Source organism: Mirounga leonina, unplaced genomic scaffold, assembly GCF_011800145.1.
Source record: "Mirounga leonina isolate KUSES-001 unplaced genomic scaffold, KU_Mleo_1.0 Mir_92, whole genome shotgun sequence".
NCBI classification, from domain to species: Eukaryota; Metazoa; Chordata; class Mammalia; order Carnivora; family Phocidae; genus Mirounga; species Mirounga leonina.
This window is the reverse complement of record NW_023270852.1, coordinates 17,118,441-17,141,303: the sequence shown is the minus strand read 5'-3', so window position 1 is coordinate 17,141,303 and position 22,863 is coordinate 17,118,441. Positions and strand designations below refer to the sequence as shown.

General features: G+C 39.7%; 1 protein-coding gene across 1 annotated transcript in view; it reads left to right on the top strand.

Annotated features, from left to right (window-relative positions):
• GDPD4 (glycerophosphodiester phosphodiesterase domain containing 4) overlaps positions 1–22,863 on the top strand; it is a 108,084-nt gene that overhangs the window by 21,261 nt on the left and 63,960 nt on the right. Inside the window, exons 5-9 of the mRNA XM_034995146.1 lie at positions 8,071–8,169; positions 8,241–8,334; positions 9,144–9,221; positions 9,999–10,144; positions 10,521–10,603. Coding sequence (XP_034851037.1) covers positions 8,071–8,169; positions 8,241–8,334; positions 9,144–9,221; positions 9,999–10,144; positions 10,521–10,603 — 500 coding nt within the window. The remainder of the gene's footprint in view (positions 1–8,070; positions 8,170–8,240; positions 8,335–9,143; positions 9,222–9,998; positions 10,145–10,520; positions 10,604–22,863) is intronic.

Below are 22,863 nucleotides of genomic sequence, written 5' to 3'. Positions count from 1 at the left end.
TTTGAGAATATTGACTTCAATTTTGAAAGAAGTTTTACTGTGAGTAAAACACTGTCAAACAGCATCACATGCTATAGAGAAATCATTCGTGAAAGGAAGAGTCAATCAGTGCAGCAAACTTCATTGTAGTCTTATTTTAAGAAATTGCCACAGCCACCCCAGCCTTCAGCAACCACCACCTGATGAATCAGCAGCAATCATCACTGAGGCAAGACCATCCACTGGCAAAAACATTATGACTCACTGAAAGCTCAGATGATGGTTAACATTTTTAGCAATAAAGTATTTTAGAATTGAGGTATATACATTTTTTTTTTCTTTTTTTATTAACATAATGTATTATTTGTTTCAGGGGTTCAGGTCTGTGATTCATCAGTCTTACACAATTCACAGCACTCACCATAGCACATACCCTCCCCAATGTCCATCACCCAGCCACCCCATCCCTCCCACCCCCCTCCACTCCAGCAACCTTCAGTTTGTTTCCTGAGATTAAGAGTCTCTTATGGTTTGTCTCCCCCTCCGGTTTCATCCTGTTTCATTTTTCCCTCCCTTCCCCTATGATCCTCTGTCTTGTTTCTCAAATTCCTCATATCAGTGAGATCATAAGGTAATTGTCTTTCTTTGATTGGCTTATTTCACTTAGCATAATACCCTCTAGTTCCATCCACGTCATTGCAAATGGCAAGATTTCAATTTTTTGATGGCTGCATAATATTCCTGTATGTGTGTGTGTGTGTGTGTGTATGTATATATATGACGTCTTCTTTATCTGTTCATCTGTTGATGGACATCTAGGCTATTTCCATAGTTTGGCTATTGTGAACATTGCTGTAAACATTGAGGTGCAGGTGCCCCTTTGGATCATTACATTTGTATCTTAGGGGTAAATACCCAGTAGTGCCATTGCTGGGTTGTAGGGTAGCTCTATTTTCAACTTTTTGAGGAGCCTCTGTACTGTTTTCCAGAGTGGCTGCACCAGCTTGCATTCCCACCAACAGTGTAGGAGGGTTCCCCTTTCTCCGCATCCCCGCCAACATCTGTCGTTTCCTGACTTGTTAATTTTAGCCATTCTGACTGGTGTGAGGTGGTATCTCATTGAGGTTTTGATTTGGATTTCCCTGATGCCGAGCAATGTTGAGCACTTTTTCATGTGTCTGTTGGCCATTTGGATGTCTTCTTTGGAAAAATGTCTGTTCATGTCTTCTGCCCATTTCTTGATTGGATCATTTGTTCTTTGGGTGTTGAGTTTGATAAGTCCTTTATAGATTTTGGATACTAGCCCTTTATCTGATATGTCATTTGCAAATATCTTCTCCCATTCTGTCAGTTGTCTTTTGGTTTTGTTGACTGTTTCCTTTGCTTTGCAAAAGCTTTTTATCTTGATGAAGTCCCAATAGTTCATTTTTTGCTCTTGCTTCCCTTGCCTGTGGGATGTTTCTAGGAAAAAGTTGCTGTGGCTGAGGTTGAAGAGGTTGCTGCCTGTGTTCTCTGAAAGGATTTTGATGGATTCCTGTCTCACATTGGGGTCTTTCATCCATTTTGAGTCTGTTTTTGTGTGTGGTGTAAGGAAATGGTCCAGTTTCATTCTGCATGTGGCTGTCCAGTTTTCCCAACACCATTTGTTGAAGAGACTGTCTTTTTTCCATTGGACATTCTTTCCTGCTTTGTCGACGATGAGTTGACCATAGAGTTGAGGGTCCATTTCTGGGCTCTCTGTTCTGTTCCATTGATCTATGTGTCTGTTTTTGTGCCAGTATCAGACTGTCTTGATGATTATAGCTTTGTAATAGAGCTTAAAGTCCAGAATTGTGATGCCACCAGCTTTCTTTTTCTTTTTCAACATTCCTCTGGCTATTTGGAGTCTTTTCTGGTTCCATACAAATTTCCATTTCTTTGAAAAAAGTTGATGGTATTTTGATAGGGATTGCATTAAATGTGTAGATTGCTCTAGGTAGCTTAGACATTTTCAAAATATTTGTTCTTCCAATCCACGAGCATAGAACATTTTCTATTTCTTTGTGTCTTCCTCAATTTCTTTCATGAGTATTCTGTGGTTTTTCTGAGTACACATTCTTTGCCTCTTTGGTTAGATTTATTCCTAGGTATCTTACGGTTTTGGGTTCAGTTGTAAATGGGATCAACTCCTTAATTTCTTTTTCTTCTGTCTTGTTGGTGTATAGAAATGCCATTGATTGCTTTTTCTTTTTTTAAAATTTCTTATTGTTAGGTTAATCACCGTACATTACATCATTAGTTTTTGATGTAGTGTTCCATGATTCATTGTTTGTGTATAACACCCAGTGCTCCATGCAGAATGTGCCCTCTTTAATACCCATCACCAGGCTAACCCGTCCTCCCACCCCCCTCCCCTCTAGAACCCTCAGTTTGTTTTTCAGAGTCCATTGTCTCTCATGGTTCATCTCCCCTCCGATTCCCCCCCTTCACCCTTCCCCTCCTGCTATCTTTTTCTTCTTTTTTTTTTTTTAAACATATATTGTATTATTTGTTTCAGAGGTATAGGTCTGTGATTCAAGTCTTGCACAATTCACAGTGCTCACCATAGCACATACCCTCCCCAATGTCTATCACCCATCCACCCCATCCCTCCCACCCCCCACCACTCCAGCAACCCTCAGTTTGTTTCCTGAGATTAAGAATTCCTCATATCAGTGAGGTCATATCATACATGTCTTTCTCTGATTGACTTATTTCGCTCAACATAACATCCTCCAGTTCCATCCACATCGTTGCAGATGGCAAGATCTCATTCCTTTTAATGGCTGCATATTATTCCATTGCATATATATACCACATCTTCTTTATCCATTCATCTGTCAATGGACATCTTGGCTCTTTTCACAGTTTAATTCCATTGATTTCTGTGCATTGATTTTATATCCTGCCACTTTACTGAATTCCTGTATGAGTTCTAGCAGTTTTGGGGTGGAGTCTTTTGGGCTTTCCACATAAAGCATTATATCATCTGCAAACAGTGAGAGTTTGACTTCTTCCTTGCTGGTTTGGATGCCTTTTATTTCTTTTTGTTGTCTGATTGCTGAGGCAAGGACTTCTAGTACTGTGTTGACTAGCAGTGATAGTGGACATCCCTGCCGTGTTCCTGACCTTAGGGGAAAAGTTCTGTTTATCCTCATTGAGAATGATATTCGCTGTGTATTTTTCATAGATGGCTTTTATGATATTGAGGTATGTACCCTCTATGCCTATACTCTGAAGAGTTTTTTTATCAAGAAAGGATGCTGTACTTTGTCAAATGCTTTTTCTGCATCTATTGAGAGGATCATATGATTCTTGTTCTTTCTTTTATTTTTATTTATTTTTTTAAAGATTTTTTTAAAATTTATTTATTTGACAGAGAGATAGCACAAGTAGGCAGAGTGGCAGGCAGAGGGAAAGGGAGAAGCAGGCTCTCTGCTGAGCAGGGAGCCCAGTGCGGGGTTCAATCCCAGGACCCTGGGATCATGACCTGAGCCGAAGACAGCTGCTTAACCAACTGAGCCAACCAGGCGCCCCTGTTCTTTCTTTTATTAATGTATTGTATCACATTGATTAATTTGCGGATGTTGAGCCAACCTTGCAGCCCAGGAATAAACCCGACTTGGTTGTGGTCAATAATCCTTTTAATGTACTGTTGGATCCTATTGGCTAGTGTTTTGGTGAGAATTTTTGCATCCATGTTCATCAGGGCTATTGGTCTGTAATTCTCCTTTTTGATGGGGTCTTTGTCCATTTTTGGGATCACGGTAATGCTGGTCTTATAAAATGAGTTTGGAAGTTTTACTTCCATTTCTATTTTTTGGAATAGTTTCAGAAGAATTAGGTATTAATTCTTCTTTAATGTTTGGTAGAATTCCCCTGGGAAGCCATCTGGCCCTGGGCTCTTGTTTGTTGGGAGATTTTTGATTACTGCTTCAGTTTCCTTAGTGGTTATGGGTCTGTTCAGGTTTTTTGTTCCGTCCTGTTTCAGTTTTGGTAGTTTATACATCTCTAAGAAAGCATCCATTTCTTCCAAATTGTCTAATTTGCTGGCATATAGTTGCTCATAATATGTTCTTATAATTGTTTGTATTTCTTTGATGTTGGTTATGATCTCTCCTCTTTCATTCATGATTTTATTTGGATCCTTTCTCTTTTCTTTTTGATAAGTCTGGCCAGGGGTTTATCAATCTTATTAATTCTTTCAAAGAACCCGCTCCTAGTTTTGTTGATCTGTCTACTGTTTTTTGGTTTCTATTTCATTGATTTCTGCTCTGATCTTTACTATTTCTCTTCTCCTGCTGGGTTTAGGCTTTATTTGCTGTTCTTTCTCCAGCTCCTTTAGGTGTAGGGTTAGGTTGTCTTGTCCCGAGCTGCTTTCATAATTTTCTCTTTGTCTGTGAGACTTACAAGTTTTACTATTAGATGTTGGGATGTTGACCTATTTTTATTGATTTTGAGGGGGTTCTCTATGCCTCCTGGATTTTGATGCCTGTTTCCTTCCCCATATTAGGGAAGTTCTCAGCTATAATTTGCTCCAGTATACCTTCTGCCCCTCTCTCTCTTTCTTCTTCTGGGATCCCAATTATTCTAATATTGTTTTATCTTATGGTATCACTTATCTGTTGAATTCTCCCCTCGTGATCCAGTAGTTGTGTTTGTCTCTTTTTCTCATCTTCTTTATTCTCCATCATTTGATCTTCTATATCACTAATTCTCTCTTCTGCCTCATTTATCCTAGCAGTTAGAACCTCCATTTTTTTTACTATGTTATGTTAATCACCATACATTACATCATTAGTTTTTGATGTAGTGTTCCATGATTCATTGTTTGCATATAACACCTAATGCTCCATACAGAACATGCCCTCTTAAATACCCATTACCAGGCTAACCCATCCTCCTACCCCCCTCCCCTCTAGAGCCCTCAGTTTGTTTTTCAGAGTCCATCGTCTCTCATGGTTCGTCTCCCCCTCCGATTTCCCCCCCTTCAATCATCCCCTCCTGCTATCTTCTTCTTTTTTTTTTTTTAACATATAATGTATTATTTGCTTCAGAGGTACAGATCTGTGATTCAACAGTCTTGCACACTTCACAGCGCTCACCATAGTACATACCCTCCCCAATGTCTATCACCCAGCCACCCCATCCCTTCCACCCCCCACCACTCCAGCAACCCTCAGTTTGTTTCCTGAGATTAAGAATTCCTCATATCAGTGAGGTCATATGGTACATGTCTTTCTCTGATTGAATTATTTCGTTCAGCATAACATCCTCCAGTTCCATCCATGTCGTTGCAAATGGCAAGACGTCATTCGTTTTGATGGCTGCATAATATTCCATTGTATATATATATACCACATCTTCTTTATCCATTCATTTGTCGATGGACATCTTGGTAGAGCCTTCATTTTTTATTGCACCTCATTAATATCCCTTTTGATTTCAACTTGGTTAGATTTTAGTTCTTTTATTTCTCCATAAAGGGATTCTCTAGTATCTTCCATGCTTTTTTGAAACCCAGCTAGTATCTTTATAATCGTCATTCTGAACTCTAGTTCCGACATCTTACTAATGTCCATATTGATTAGGTCCCTAGCTGTTGGAACTGCCTCTTGTTCTTGTTTTTGAGGTGAGTTTTTTCATCTTGTCATTTTATCCAGAGGAGAATAGATGAATGAGAGAACAAAATGCTAAAAGGGTAACAACGACCCCAGAAAAATATACACTAAACAAATCAGAAGAGACCCGAAACCAGGGGGAATAAAAGGAAAAAAAAAAAAAAGATTTTAAAAAAGGAATCAATAAGATAAGAAGTTGGTTGAAAAAAGAAAGAAAAAAATTTTTTAAAAAAGGAGAAAATGTGATCAGGTGGGAGACTAGAACAAAGCCATACACTAGATTTAGGGTATATTTTGGTCTGTTAAAAGAAACTGTATCTCAAAATTTTAAAGAAAGAAAAACTTACATTGAATTTTTCTTCTTTCCTTTTTCAACCAACATCTTGGGAGGAGCCAAGAACTCAGGGCCCCACTCCTCAGTGAGCCCTCAGAGAAAAGCAGTCCATCACTCCTGTCTCCCTGGTCTCCGGCCGCTCTCCGAGCTCACCCGGCTTGTGACTGAGCATTTGTCTCTGGCACATGACCCCGTTTGGAGTCTCCAAACCCAGCAGATTCCTGCAGTGTTTTCCCGTGCCACTCCTCCTGGGGGAAGAAGGGGAGTCTCCCCGGATCTGCCGCTTGTTGGGTCCCGGCTCGATGAACAGCGGCCCGAATGGGCCGCAGATCACGGTTTATGACAACTCCGAGCTGAGAGCCCACTCCTCAGCTCCGTCTTTTTAGCTGGCTTCCCTGCTTTGATACCTGGGAGTTCTGCTGCACTCATGCACCCTTGGTCTTCATGTGATCCCAAGGGTCCTGAGACCACACTGTCCCAGTGAGGGTTCCATACCCCTCTTAGCCACTGGAGCAATGCCCATCAGTGGAGCAGACTTCTAAAAGTTGCGATTTTTTTTTTTTTAAGATTTTATTTATTTATTTGACAGAGAGAATGAGAGAGAGAGCACATGAGAGGGGGGGAGGGTCAGAGGGAGAAGCAGACTCCCTGCCGAGCAGGGAGCCCGATGTGGGACTCGATCCCGGGACTCCAGGATCATGACCTGAGCCGAAGGCAGTCGCTTAACCAACTGAGCCACCCAGGCGCCCTAAAAGTTGCGATTTTGTGCTCTGCTGCTCTATCACTTACTGGTAGCCGGCTGACGGAGGCTCCCTCCCTCTGCAGTGTATCTTCTTGAATATCACCTTGGATTCACTCCTCTGCATGTCCTGCCTTCCAGAAAGTGGTTGCTTTTCTGTTCATAGAATTGCTGCTATTCTTTTCTTCAATCTCCTGTTCAGTTTGTAGGTGTTCAGAATGGTTTGGTAACTATCTAGCTGAATTCCTGGGACCAGAAGAAATTTAGGTCTCCTACTCCTCCACCATCTTGCTCCTCCTCCCTATATGTTGTTTTTTAAGATATAATGCTATTGTACACTTAATTGACTATAGTATAGTGTAAGCATAACTTTTATATGCACTGGAAAGCAAAAAATTCATCTGACTTGCTTTATTGTAATAATGGCTTTATTGTGGTGATCTGGAACTGAATCTGCAGTTATGTCTGAAGTGTACCTGTACTTTTTCTTTTTTGTAATGTCCTTGTTGAATCTGGGCGTGAATGTTTTGTTGGCTGTGTAAGACAAGTCAGAATATGTTCCCTCTTTGTCTATTCTCTGGAAAAGTTTGTTAAGGATTGGAAATATTTATTCCTTAAGTGTTTGGTAAATTAGCCATTTAAGCCAGCAAAGCCTGGAGGTATTTTATGAGAAGGTTTAATTATGGATTCAATTACTTTAATAAATAGATTATGGAAAGGAGGTAACTAAACACTCTTTCGAGGACAGTACAGATGTAAAAAAACTATACATTTAAGGAGATAAAGTTGTGTTTTCTTTGTCTCAATGTTTTTTTCTCTGTGAAGTGTGTAGTGTTCTGGCAGGCAGATTTTTGTTTCCCTTTGTTCAACAAATATTTATTGGCCGCCTACTATGTGCCAAACATTCTGCAAGGCAGTAAGGATATAATCATAAACATCATCCTTGATATCATGAACATTATAGTCTGTTGGGGAAGGCATACATTGAAAAGGCAATTACAAAATACTATTTATTTGTGATTGTATTGAGTCATATAGAAAAGTAGTGAACATTTGTAATGGCCACTGTTGAAGGTGGGTGAAAGGTGCTAAGCAATGTTAAGGGCACAGTTGAGCCTGGAGACTATAAATCAGTAAAGGCATCAGACCACATAGCTGGGTAATTTTTTTCCCAGCCATGCTGTCCAGCAAAGACTTATTTATGCACGGAGAAGGTAAGTGGTTGGATCCATTCCATATTGAAGATTTGCAAGATAGTTAGAGTAAAAGGATGAGGAAATGAGGTCACTGATATTGTTGGGACACATATACAATTCCCAAGAACAGTTCTGATTCAGTCCTAGTGCCTAGAAGTCAGGAGATTCTTTCTGTTTCCCCAGATCGTGGTTCTGCTAGTGATTCTGATATGCTCATTTTTTTTGTGGATTTTATGCAAGTACTGGCAAGAAAGGTGGCTGACAGCTGGGCTGTCACTGCAGGTAAGCATCATCCTATAGGTCTAGCGCTGTCTGTCTAGATGTATTCAACCTAACTTTTGGCTTTCTCCCAGATCTTTGCTCCCTACGTGCACCTGAGCAGCATAACTGTGATGGTTATCCTTTCCTGGCCTGTAGGCTTCTACTTGATCCATTTGGAAGAAGAAGGTATGTCATGTGGTAGAATCTTACCTGTTTCTTTGAGCTTTGACTTTAGCTTGTATTCTCTATTAGCAAAATGCGAGTTTGGTAGATTGCCACCAGTACACCTCTTTGAAATTCATTTAGCTTGTTACTCCTACATGCTCTTTGTGGTCGAACTCACAACCATATGTGGCTTGTCATAGCATTTCCCTAGCCATTTCTTAAGAGGGATTCTTCTAGAAAATTAAGAATTTTCTCTATGTTGTTATAGATTGTCTGGGAATGGATTAAGGGTGGGGTGAGAATAGAGGTACATTTTAATTTTATTTGACCAGAGTGATTGTACAAGTCACATTAAGTTTAGTTTGTATCAGATATTACTAGTTTCAACTAATGAACTTATGATAGGTCCAGATATCCCTTGTTCCATCCTAGTAATTCAAAGCAGTCTCCCGTGAGTCCCTGACTCACAGCAGAAGCAGAAATGTCTGCCTCAGCCACTGATTGCCTCTCCATTCCTAATATGGAAACAAAAGAGAATCAGAGCTGTATACTAAGTCGTTTTGAGAATAAAATTTTCTCGTAGCACCTTTACTAAAAAAGTAGGATCTTCCTTTCTTTACTGTCTCTCTTTTTACTCTTGGTTAAATAAGTAGTGTTTGCTTCCTGACTTGTGGGAGGATGCAGGCAAAAGAAAGACTGGATTGATACTTTTGCCATTGTGTGCTTGTACATGCGTGTATGAGTAAGTGGAAGTAAATTTTAGGCAATATTTCTGGGGCAGGATCTTAAAAGAGATAGTAATGAACTCTTTTTCATTTCCTAAATTTTAGCTAGAATCAGAAGATACAAGATGACCTATTATGACAGAGCAAGAACCAAGAGATGTAATATACTCACAAAGTTGAGAGGTTAGAGCTGGATATCTAGATTTGCAAGTGATTGGAGCATAAGTGGTAACTTAAAAATATGCAAATGTGTAAAATTCTCAGAGGTCTAAAATAGTAAGTGTTGGGGAAATGACCAGTGATAACAGATATTGTGGACAGGCTGTGTGTGTGTGGGGGTGTGTAGGAGAGAGAGAAAGAGGAGCAAATACCTAATATTTATTGATTACCTATTATGACTCATTACTGTTATATCAATTCTATGAGGTAGATTTTAGTAGCAAGAAACCTCCATTTTTCAGAATGAAGAAAATGAAGATGCAGAGAGGTTAAACAACATGTCCTTAGTCACACAATTAGAAATTGGTAGACTGTGGCTTTGAACTAAGATTTCTGTCAACTAGTGCTCCTTCCACTATTTTGCAGTGTCTTAAATATGGGCATTTTAGGCTTATCTTTACAGGCTTCAGGGCTTTCTCAGAACCAGCCAAACTACTCTTCCTTCTGAGAAGGTATTCCTTAACATTTTCTCCATCTTATGTCCTTCACAGTTCATTCCTTTATAAATTTAGAGTTCCAGTAATTTTTTCTTAATGGTATTGCTGATGTTTGGATATCCCTATACTTTAAAATCACTGAAAATAAGCAGGGATGTGACAGAAATAGAGAGTAAATCAGCCAGTCCACAGAGTCAATGAAACCAATAGACTGGGTATTTACTGTTGGGTAGTTAGTTGCTTGAGATGGTTCTCCATCCCACTTCTGCTTTGTTCTCACTTCTCTCTCTTCCAACTTTTTCAGCTCTACAGGTGGCTATTGGATTGCCTTTTTTCCTTATCCTTTTATGTCTCTATGTTATGCCACTGGGGATTCATTCTCCCTGCATTCAGGAGGAGGGTAAATTGGGACCCAAGCCAGACTTCTTTGGACATAGAGGTGCACCCATGGTAGGTCTGAGCATGGGTGGGTAGAGGTATACATGGGGTGTGTGGGTGAGAGAATGGGACCTCAGAAGCATGGTAACCCCTGGAAAGGAAAAGGGGTTGGCTTGAAATGACAAGAATGAGTTAATTGTAGAGGTTGAATATGAACCCAATCACCTAACTTATTTTTCTGTACTGCGCCCAGTGACATTACCTCAGATGAGCAAAGTCCCAGAATCTGGGTAGAGGAGAATATAGGGAGGCTCTTTGAAAAAAGAGCCAAGGCATCCAAACTCATTTTCCTAAAGCCCTTTCATTACTGGGCTCCCTCCCAGCCATAAAAGGGATATTGAGGGAAAAGACCCTGAGGCATGGTGACTGATGTTATTTTCTTCCACAGCTGGGGCCTGAGAATACCATGATGTCCTTTGAGAAAGCTGTTGAACAAGGGGCCTATGGGCTGGAGAGTGATGTACAATTAAGGTAGGAAAGCAGGGGCTGGGGTGGGGAGGAGTTAAGGCCAATGCCATGGAAGACAAGTAGGGACCCAAGTTGTAGAGAGGGCAAGCCCTGGGAAGTTTCTCCTGTGTTCGTATGGCACATACGCACAGAGCACACACACAAACCACTTCTTCCTTACAAACCATATATCTGTACCCCTACATTCTCAAACATAGTCTCATAAATCATACACACACTATATAGTCTCCATATATAATTCAAATTTGTCCTCATTGCAAACCATGCTGACATTTTAACCCCATGCACTACCTTAGCAATCTACTTAATGTTCCCTGGGCACCTACTGTATTCCAGGCCTTCTTCTGGGTGCTAGAGAGGGGCAAATAATATGTAGCCCTGCCTAAGAGATGTTTCTAGCCAGTGAAGGAGACATAGCATGTTTAAAAACAGAGTATAAAACCATTGTGGTGAGTTCTTCCAGAGAAGAATTAGTCAAATGCAGTGGAACCTCAATGAAGGGAAAGACCACTGCCTATTGTGTGAAGAAGATCTGTGGCCTTAGAATTGTGTTTATGTTATCTTGAGGAAAATATATTATTTTACCAATCAAAGGTGGGGAAAGAAGGTATTCTGGGTAAATGCAACAGTTTATTCAAAGGAATCTAAATGAGAAATAACAAGTTTGTAGATCAGCAAGCTAACCTGTATGGATTCCTAAAGTGATATGCTTTGGGGACAGGAGAGGGCTATGTGAGGAGGAGGTATGGCTGTAAGGCTCACTGAGGCTGGATCATAGAGATCCCTAAATGTGTAATGGGCAGCTATGGTAGATTTTAGAGGATATATTTATTGTTTTAGAAAGACTTATTGCGAAGTATATGAGGGAGAATTGTCAGGGAGATGGATGGTAGGCTGTAGCATTGTCCAAAGGGAAACAAAAGAAGACTTGGATCAGAGCAGGGGCGAGGACAAAAGACATGCTTTGCTGTAGGACCTATATGTACCTGAGCAGCTGGAAGTGGAAAGGCTTCATCTCTAGCATGGGTATTTTAGATAATGTGGTGTGTACAAACTGCCTTTACAGCCCTTCTAAGGGGGAAACAGAAGAGAAATGAACCTTCTATTTCACAGATGAGGAAATGTATTTTGAACCTAGATTCAAATAAGAGAAATATATTACTGAAGTCATAAGGCTAGAATGTACATAATAAATCTGGAATTAGAACTAGATTTTCTGACCCCTGAGTGGGGTTCTTGATGTTACCCAACAATGACAGCTGTTTCATGCAGAATGTTTGACTCAGGATTGAAAATGGATAGTCTATCAGAGCTGGGTTCATTTGTTGAAATGCCTCTTGTCCACGGCAAAATGTGGTAAAGGTGATGAGTCGGTGAACCCTGGCGTCTTACTCTCTCCTGTTACTTCTGTGACTTCAACTTTGATGTAGGTGACCCTTCCAACCCCTCAGTTTCTTTGCTCATTGTCCCTGCACCATCCACATTCATGGTCATACCCTAAGCTTTATGATTACCAAAAATTGCATATCAGCCAGAGTCCAGTCAGGACATGAATAGCACACCAGTAACTTGAACAGGAAAAATGTAATATCAAGAATTAATAAGTATTAAAATGTGGCTAACTACCAAAAGAGGTAAGAGGATCCTGGGGAGTACAAAAGTATCAAGTACAGCTACTGGAACTTCTGTTCCAGATGACATGCAATAAGCACATTCCACCCTATTTTTTCAGAGTTACCAAAAAACAAAACAAACAAAAATGGACAAAATTCACCTACTTAAAAGTGCACATCCTGCCCACTACTTTCAAGAATAAGAGATGTAGCTGACTTTCCTAACACAAAGAAACAGACACAGAGAGCTAGGCAAAATGAAGAGACAGAGGAATATGTCACAAATGAAAGAACAGGACAAAAACACAGGAAGAGAACTAAGCAAAACAGATACAAGTAATATGCCTGAGAGAGATAGAAAACATAAAGAACCATTCAGAGTTGAAGAACACAATCAATAAAAATATACTTGATGAAATAAATAGCAGGCTGAAAGCAGAGGAACAATTTAATGAACTAGAAGAGTAATGGAAAACAATCAAACTGAACAAATGAGGAAAAAAGATTTATGAACATGAGAATAGACTTAGGGAACTCAGTGAGTCCATCAAGCGTAATAACATTCACATTATAGGGTTCCCAAAAGAAGAGAGAGAAAAGGGGGCAGAAAATTTATTTGAAGAATTAAGAGCTGAAAACTTCCCTAATCTGGCAAAGGAAACAGGTAGCAAGATCCAGGAGGCACAGAGATCCCCCCACCAAAAATCAGCCAAAGTAAGTCCACACCAAGACACATAGTAATCAAAATGGCATAACGTAGTGATAAAGCAAAAAAAATTGTGAAAACAGCAAGAGCAAACACAGCTATATACAAGAGAAACCCTGTGTCAGATGTTTCAGCAGAAACTGCAAGCCAGAAGCGAGTGATATAATATAGTCCAAGTGCCGAAACGGAATAATCAACAGCCAAGAATACTCTTTCCAGCAAGGCTATCATTCAGAATAGGAGAGATAAAGAGTTTCTCAAACAAAAACTAAAGTTCATGACCACTAAACCAGCCCTTCATGAAATATTAAAGGGGACGCTTTGAGTGGAAAGGAAAGACCATAAGTGAGAGTATGAAAAGTAGGAAACACAAGAACAGTAAAAATAAGTATTTCTGGTTCAGGAAAAGATGGCGGAGGAGTAGGGACCCTATTCCAACCAGTCCCTGGAATTGAGCTGGATATCTACCAGACCACTCTGAACACCCACAAAATCAGCCTGAGATGTAAGAAGACATATCTGGATCTCTACAAACAGAATATCGCAGGCGGTTGGTTTCGAGGTATGAAGCTGGGAGCCGTGATTCCGCGGGCACATATCCGAAGATAAACGGAAGGGGGAGGGATCCTACACCGCCAGTGTGATAAAGCCTCCCACGCTGGGGACAGGGCACAGACTCGCAGACCGGTAGCAGTGGGGAAAGGACTTTAGGGCATCTCCCCAGACTGAAACCTGGAGCGGCAGTGCTGCTCGTGCAAACTGGGGATGGCTGGCAGTTTTAGAAGGACAAAGGGCAGAGACGTGCCCCAACCTCAAGGTGAGGACTGGGAGAACTGCTGAGGGGTGCACAACCCAGGATGCTGCAGTTTATTGCAGCACAGACAGAAACAGAGGTACTGTACTGTAGAGCTCACTGAAGAACAGACTGCGATCTCTCTGCTCTGAGGCAGAGGGTTGGAAATGATCTCTTCTGCTCAGACTCTCAGAAGAGACACAGAAAGCTGCCAGGGAAAGCCGCCAGAGAATAAAAGCCTCCCCAAAACCGGTTTTCACTGAGCCCATCCCCCGCCACAGGGGGCAGGGCAACTCTGCCCAAACAGGGTTGCCTGAGTAACAGTGCGGCAGGGCCCTCCCCCAGAAGACAGGCTGGGAGAACAAAAGGCTGGCAACCGTAAGGTCCCTATAAAACAGGTGCATCTTGCTTGGGTTTTGGTCAATAACTTGGACTCTGTACATTCCCTCAGCCATCCCTCAACAGAATAACTGGGAGGAGGAACCCCCAAAATAGGAAAGACTCAGAGACTGTGACTTCTGCCGCAGATTTACAAATGGATACAGATATAACCAAGATATTGTAGATGGAATTCAGGGTAGCACTTGTGAAGACAATAGCTAGAATGGAGAAATTGATTAATGGCAACATAAAGTCTCTAAGGGCAGAAATGAAAGCTGAACTGGCAGAACTTAATAATGCTATCAATGAGATCCAATTCAATCTAGATAAAACGGCTAGGGTAAGCGAGGCAGAAGACCGAATTAGTGATCTAGTAGAAGACCAATTAATAGAAAAGAAGAAAAAACAGGAGGCCAGGGAAAAACAACTCAAAATCTGTGAAAATAGAATCAGAGAAATTAGTGACACCATGAAACATTCCAATGTCAGAATTATTGGGATCCCTGATGGGTGGAGGGAAAGGACTAGAAGATATATTTGAGCAAATCGTAGCTGAGAACTTCTCTAATCTGGGGAATGAAACAAACATTCGTGTCCTAGAGGCAGAGAGGACCCTTCCCAAGATCAAAGAAAACAGGCCAATGCCCTAACATGTAATAGTAAAACTCGCAAATCTTAGAACCAAGGAAACCATCTTAAGGGCAATTAGGGGGAAGAGATTCCTTAAGTACAGAGGGAGGAACATCAGAATAACATCAGACCTATCCACAGAGACCTGGCAAGCCAGAAACGGCTGGCAAGATATATTCAGGGTACTAAACGAGAAGAACATGCAGCCAAGAATACTTTATCCAGCAAGGCTGTCATTTAGAATGGATGGATAGATGCAGAACTTCCAAGACTGGCAGAAACTGAAAGAATATGTGACCACTAAGCCGGCCCTGCAAGAAATATTAAGCGGGGTTCTATAAAAGGAGAAAGACCCCAAGAGTGATATAGAACAGAAATTTATAGAGACAATCTGTAGAAACACGGTGTTCATAGGCAACATGACGACAATAAATTCATATCTTTCAATAATCACTCTCAACGTGAATGGCCTAAATGCTCCCATAAAATGGCACAGGGTTGCAGATTGGCTAAAAAGACAGGATCCATCCATATGCTGTCTACAAGAGACTCATTTTGAACCTAAAGATACATCCAGACGGAAAGTGAAGGAGATCCATCTTCCATGCCAGCGGACCTCAAAAGAAAGCTGGGATAGCAATTCTTATATCAGACAAGGTAGATTTCAAGCTAAAGACTGTGGTTAGAGACACAGAAGGACACTATATCATTCTTAAAGGGTCTATCCAACAAGAAGATCTAACAATTGTAAATATCTATGCCCCCAACATGGGAGCATCCATCTACATAAGCCAACTGTTAAACAAAATGAAGAGTCATATTGATAACAATAAGTTAATTGTAGGAGACCGCAATACTCCACTCTCAGCAATAGACAGATCATCTAAGCAGAAAATCAACAAAGAAACAAGAGCTTTGAATGACACACTGGACCAGATGGACCTCATAGATATATATAGAACATTCCACCTGAAAACAGCAGAATACTGATTCTTCTCAAGCACACACGGAACTTTCTCCAGAATAGACCACATACTGGGTCACAAATCAGGTCTCAATTGATACCAAAAGATTGAGATTATTCCCTGCATATTCTCAGACCATAATGCTTTAAAACTGGAACTCAATCACAAGAAAAATTTGGAAGAAATTCAAACACATGGAAGCTAAAGACCTCTGCTCATAATGTTTGGGCCAACCAAGAAATCAAAAAAGAACTTAAACAATTCATGGAAACCAATGAGAATGAAAATACATCAGTCCAAAACCTATGGGATACTGCAAAGGCGGTCCTAAGGGGAAAATACATAGCCATCTGAGCCTCACTCAAAAAAATAGAAAAATCCCGAATTCACCAACTAACTTTACATCTTAAAGAACTAGAGAAAAAGCAACAAACGATGCCTAAGCCATGCATTAGAAGAGAAATAATTGAGATTAGAGCAGAGGGCGCCTGGGTGGCTCAGATGGTTAAGTGTCTGCCTTTGGCTCAGGTCATGATCTCAGGGTCCTGGGATTGAGTCCCGCATCGGGCTCCCTGCTCCTTGAGAGCCTACTTCTCCCTCTGCCTTTCTCTCTCACTCTGTCTCTCATGAATAAATAAATGAAATCTTAAAAAAAAAATAAGATTAGAGCAGAGATCAATGAATTAGAAACCAGAAACACAGTAGATCAGATCAATGAACTAGAAGCTGGTTCTTTGAAAGAATTAATAAGATCAATAAACCACTGGCCGGACTTATCCAACAGAAAAGAGAAAGGACCCAAATTAATAAAATTATAAATGAAAGGGGAGAGATCATGACTAACACCAAAGAAATAGAAACAATTATTAGAAATTATTATAAACAACTATATGCCAATAAGTTGAGCAACCTGGAATAAAAGGATGCCTTCCTGGAAACGTATGAACTCCCAAGACTGAAACAGACTGAAACTGACAACCTGAATCGGTCAGTAACCAGTAACAAGATTGAAGTAGTGAACAAAAACCTCCCAAAATTCAGGAGTCCAGGGCCTGATGGATTCCCTGGGGAATTCTACCAAACATTCAAAGGAGAAATAATACCTATTCTCCTGAAGCTGTTTCAGAAAATAGAAACAGAAAGAAAGCTTCCAGACTCATTCTATGAGGCCAGCATTACCTTAATCCCCAAACCAGGCAAAGACCCCATCAAAAAGGAGAATTTCAGACCGATATCCCTGATGAACATGGATTCCAAAATTCTCAACAAAATCCTAGCTAATAGGATCCAACAATACATTAAGGATCATCCACCACAACCAAGTGGGATTTATTTCCTGGATGCAAGGGTGGTTCAACATTTGCAAATCAATCAATGTGCTAGAATACATTAATAAGAGGAGAAAGAAGAACCATATGGTCCTCTCAATTGATGCAGAAAAAGCATTTGACAAAATACAGCATCCTTTCCTGATTAAAAGTCTTCAGAATATAGGGATAGAGGGAACATTCCTCAAGTTCATAAAATCTATCTATGAAAAACCTGCAGCAAATATCATCTTCAATGGGGAAAAACTGAGAGCCTTTCCCTTAAGATCAGGAACACGACAAGGATGCCCACTCTCGCCACTATTGTTCAACGTAGTACTAGAAGTCCAAGCAACAGCAATCAGACAACAAAAAGAAATAAAAGGTATTCAAACTGGCAAAGAAGAAGTCAAACTCTCTCTCTTCACAGATGTCTTGATACTTTATGTGGAAAATCCAAGACTCCACCCCCAAATTACTAGAACTCATCCAGCAATTCAGTAATATGGCAGGATACAAAATCAATGCACAGAAGTCAGTTGCTTTCTTATACACTAACAATGCCACTGTAGAAAGAGAAATTAGAGAAAAGATTCCATTTACAATAGCACCAAAAACCATAAGATACCTCGGAATAAACTTAACAAAAGAGGTAAAAGATCTGTACTCTAGGAACTACAGAACACTCATGAAAGAAACTGAAGAAGACACAAAAAGATGGAAAAACATTCCATGCTCAAGGATCGGAAGAATAAATATTGTTAAAATGTCTATGCTACCCAGAGCAATCTATACCTTCAACGCCATCCTGATCAAAATTCCAATGACATTTTTCAAAGTGCTGGAATAAACAATCCCAAAATTTATATGGAATCAGAAAAGACCCCGAATCACCAAGGAAATGTTGAAAAAGAAAAACAAAGCTGGGGCATCATGTTGCTGATTTCAAGCTATATTACAAAGCAGTGATCACCAAGACAGCATGGCACTGGCACAAAAACAGACATATATACCAATGGAACAGAATAGAGAGCCCAGATATGGACCCTCAACTCTGTGGTCAAATAATTTTTGACAAAGCAGGAAAAAATATGCAGTGGAAAAAAGACAGTCTCTTCAATAAATGGTGCTGGGGAAATTGGACAACCTATATACAGAAGAATAAAACTCAGCCATTCTCTAACACCATACACAAAGATAAATTCAAAATGGATGAAAGACCTCAATGCGAGTTGGGAATCCATCAAAATCCTAGAGGAGAACATAGGCAGTAACCTCTTTGACATCAGCCACAGCAACTTTTTTCAAGATACATCTCCAAAGGCAAGTGAAACAAAAGCAAAAATGAACTTTTGGGACTTCATCAAGATAAAAAGCTTCTGCACAGCAAAGGAAGCAGTCAACAAAACAAAGAGGCAGCCCAGAGAATGGGAGAAGATATTTGCAAATGACACTACAGACAAAGCACTGATTTCCAAGATCTATAAAGCACTTCTCAAACTCAACACCCAAAAAACAAATAATCAAATCAAAAAATGGGCAAAAGACATGAACAGATACTTCTCCAAAGAAGACATACAATGGCTAACAGACACATGAAAAAATGTTCATCATCATTAGCCATCAGGGAAATTCAAATCAAAACCACATTGAGATACCACCTTACACCAGTTAGAATGGCAAAAATTGACAAGGCAAGAAACAACAAATGGAGAGGTTGTGGAGAAAGGGGAACCCTCTTACACTGCTGGTGGGAATGCAAGTTGGTACAGCCACTTTGGAAAACATTGTGGAGGTTCCTCAAAATTTAAAAATAGAGTTACCCTATTGACCCAGCAATTGCACTACTGGGTATTTACCCCCAAAACACAGATGTAGTGAAAAGAAGAGCCATATGCACCCCAATGTTCATAGCAGCAATGTCCACAATAGCCAAACTGTGGAAAGAGCTGAGATGCCCTTCAACAGATGAATGGATAAAGAAGATGTGGTCCATATATACAATGGAATATTACTCAGCCATCAGAAAGGATTAATACCCAACTTTTGCATCAACATGGATGGGACTAGAGGAGATTATGCTAAGTGAAATAAGTCAAGCAGAGAAAGTCAATCATCATATTGTTTCAGTTATTTGTGGTAAGGAATAGCATGGAGGACATTAGGAGAATGAAGGGAAAAATGAAGGAGGGGGGAATCGGACAGGAGACAAACCATGAGAGACTGTGGACTCTGAGAAACAAACTGAGGGTTTTAGAGGGGAGGCGGGTGGGGGGGATGGGTTAGCCTGGTGATGGGTATTGAGGGCCCATAGTGCATGGAGCACTGGGTGTTATACGAAAATAATGAATTGTGGATCACTACATCAAAAACTAATGATGTATGGTGACTAACATAACACAGTAAAATTAAATTAAATTTTTAAAAAAGTATTTCTGTAAAAAAAACAGTCAAGGGATTCATGAAAGGATGTAAAATATGACACCATATACTTAAAATGGGAAAAAAGGAGTAAAGAATGGGTTTGAACTTAAATGATAGTCAACTTAGTGTAGACCGCTTTATGCAGAAGATGTTATATACAAACCTAATGGTAACCACAAATTAAAAACCACTAATAGGTATGCAAAGAATAAAGAGGAAGGAGTCCAAGTATATCACTAAGAAAACCAGCAAATCATAAAAGAGAGAGAAGAAAGGATCAGAGAAAAACTACAAAACAACCAGTAACAAAAAGTCAAACATATCTATCAGTAATTACTTTGAATGTAAATGACTAAATGTTCCAATCAAAAGCCATAGGGTGACCAAGTGGATAAAAAAAAAAAAAAAGACCCATCTATATGCTGCCTACACAGGATACTTTCAGACCTCAAGAAGCCTGCAAATTGAAAGTGAGGGACTGGAAAAACATTTATCATGCAGATGGATGTCCAAAGAAATCCAGAGTCCCAATACTTATATTGGGCAAAATAAACTTTTTTCATGTTTTAAAAAAATTTAAATTTTTTTTAATTCTAGTGTAGTTAATATACGGTGTTATATTAGTTTGAGGTGTACAATATAGTGATCAGAAGTTCAAGGGGTGCCTCGGTGGCTCAGTCAGTTAAACGGCTGCCTTTGGCTCAGGTCACGGTCCCGGGGTCCTGGGATTGAGCCCTGCATCGGGCTCCCTGCTCAGCGGGGAGTCTGCCTCTCCCTCTCCCTCTGCAGCTCCCCCTGCTTATGCATGCTCTTGCTCTCTCTGTCTCTCATTCTCTGTCAAATAAATAAAACCTTAAAAAAAATGTTCTATGCATTACTCAGTGCTTATCATGTTAAGTGTACTCTTACTCCCTTTCACCTATTTCACCCACCTCCCTACCCACCCCCCTCTAGTAATCTTCTATTTGTTCTCTATGTTAAGAGTCTGATTCTTGGTTTGTCTCTTTTTTTTCCTTTGTTCATTTGTTTCTTTTTTTAAAATAATTTAAATTTTAAGTAGTTAACATACAGTGCAATATTGGTTTCTGGAGTAGTATTCAGTGATTCATCACTTACATACAACACCCAGTGCTCATCATAACAAGTGCCTTCCTCAATACCCAACACCCATGTAGCCCATCCCCCACCCTCAGTTTGTTCTCTATCGTTAAAGTCTCTTATGGCTTGTTACTTATATTGGGCAAAATAAACTTTAAAACAAAGAGTGTAACAAGAGACAAAGAAGGACAGTCTATAATAATAAAGGTGACAATCGAAGAGGATGATGTAACAATTGTAAGTATTTATGTACCAAACGTGGGATCACCCAGATACATAAAACAGTTAATAACAAACACAAACTAATTGATAGTAATACAATAACAGTAGGGGACATTAACACCCCACTTACATTGGTGGATAGATCATGCAAACAAAAAATCAAAAAGGAAACAATGGCTTTGAATGACACACTGGACTAGATGGATTTCATAGATATATTCAGAACATTCCATCCTAAAACAGCAGAATACACATTCATTTCAAGTGCACACGGAACATTTTCCAGTATAGATCATGTATTATGGCAAAAAACAAGCCCCCAAAATTTCAAAGAGATCTAAGTCATACCATGCATCTTTTCTGACCATAATACTGTAAAACTAGAGATCAACCACAAGAAAAAAGTTGAAAAGAACACAAATACGTGGGGGTTAAATAACATGCTAGTAAACAGTGAATGGGTCAACCAAGAAATCAAAGAGGAAGTTAAAAAACTACATGGAAACAAATGAAAACAAAAACACAGTGGTCCAAAATCTTTGGGATGCAGCAAAAGTGGTTCTAATAGAGATGTTTATAGCAATACAGGCCTACCTCAAGAAGCAAGAAAAATTTCCAATAAACAATCTAACCTTACACCCAAAGGAGCTAGAAGAACAACAGACAAAACCCCAAACCAGCAGAGGGAAGGAAATAGTAAAGATTGGAGCAGAAATAATGATATAGAAACTGAAAAAAACAAACAGATAAATGAAACCAGGAGCTGGTTCTTTGAAAAGATCAACAAAATTGATATACCTCTAGCTAGACTCATTAAAAAAAGAAAGAAAAAGAAAAGGGAAAAGACTCCAACAAAATCACCAATGAAAGAGGGAAAATGGTAACCAACACCACAGAAATACAAACAGTTGTAAGTAAATATTATGAAAAACTGTATGCCAACAAATAAGACAACCCCCCAAAATTGATAAGTTCCTAGAAACATACATTGTACCGAAAGTGAAACAGGAATAGAAAATTTAAACAGACTGATTACTAAGGAGATTGCATCTGTAATAAAAAACTCCCAAAAAACAAAAGTCCAGGACCAGATGGCTTCACAGGTGAATTCTACCAAACATTTTAAGAAGACTTAATACCTATTCTTCTCAAACTATTCCAAAAAATAGAAGGAAAACTTCTAAATTCATTCTATGAGGACAGTATCACCCTGATAACAAAACCAGATAAAGGCACAACAAAAAAAACTACAGGCCAATATCTCTCATGAACTTAGATGCAAAAATCCTCAATAAAATGCCACCAACTCAACATCAAAAAACAAACAATCCAATGAAAAATGGGCAGAAGACATGAACAGACATTTCTCCAAAGAAGACATCCAGATGGCCAAGAGACACATGAAAAGATGCTCAACATTGCTCATTATCAGGGACATGCATATCAAAACTACAATGAGATTATCACCTCACACCTGTCAGAATGGCTAAAATAAAAAACAGAAGAAACAACAGGTTTTGGAGAGGATGTGAAGACAAAGAAACACTTGTACACTGTTAGTTGGAATGCAAAGTGGTGTAGCCACTGCAGAAAACAGTATGGAGGTTCCTCAAAAAGTTAAAGATAGAACTACCCTCTGATCCAGTAATTGCACTAATGAGTATTTACCCCCAAAATACAAAAACCCACTAATTCAATGGGATGTATGCACCCCTGTGTTTATAGCAGCATTATTTACAATAGCCAGGTTATGTAATCAGCCCAAGGCACCATTGATAGATGAATGGATAAAGAAGATGTGGTTTAAGTATACAATGGAATACTATTCAGCCTTAAAAAAAAATGAAATCTTGCCATTTACAACGGTATGGATGGAGCTATAGAGTATAATGCTATGTGAAATAAGTCAGAGAAAGACAAACACCATACGATTGCACTCATATGTAGAATTTAGAGGAAAAAAAATAAATGAGCAAAGAGGAAAAAGACCAAGAAACAGCTTCTTAACTATAGAGAATCGACTGAGGTTACCAGTGGGGAGATGGGTGGAGGGATGGGTGAAACAGGTGATGGGGATTAAGGACGGCACTTGCTGTGATAAGCACTGGGTATGGAAGTGTTGAA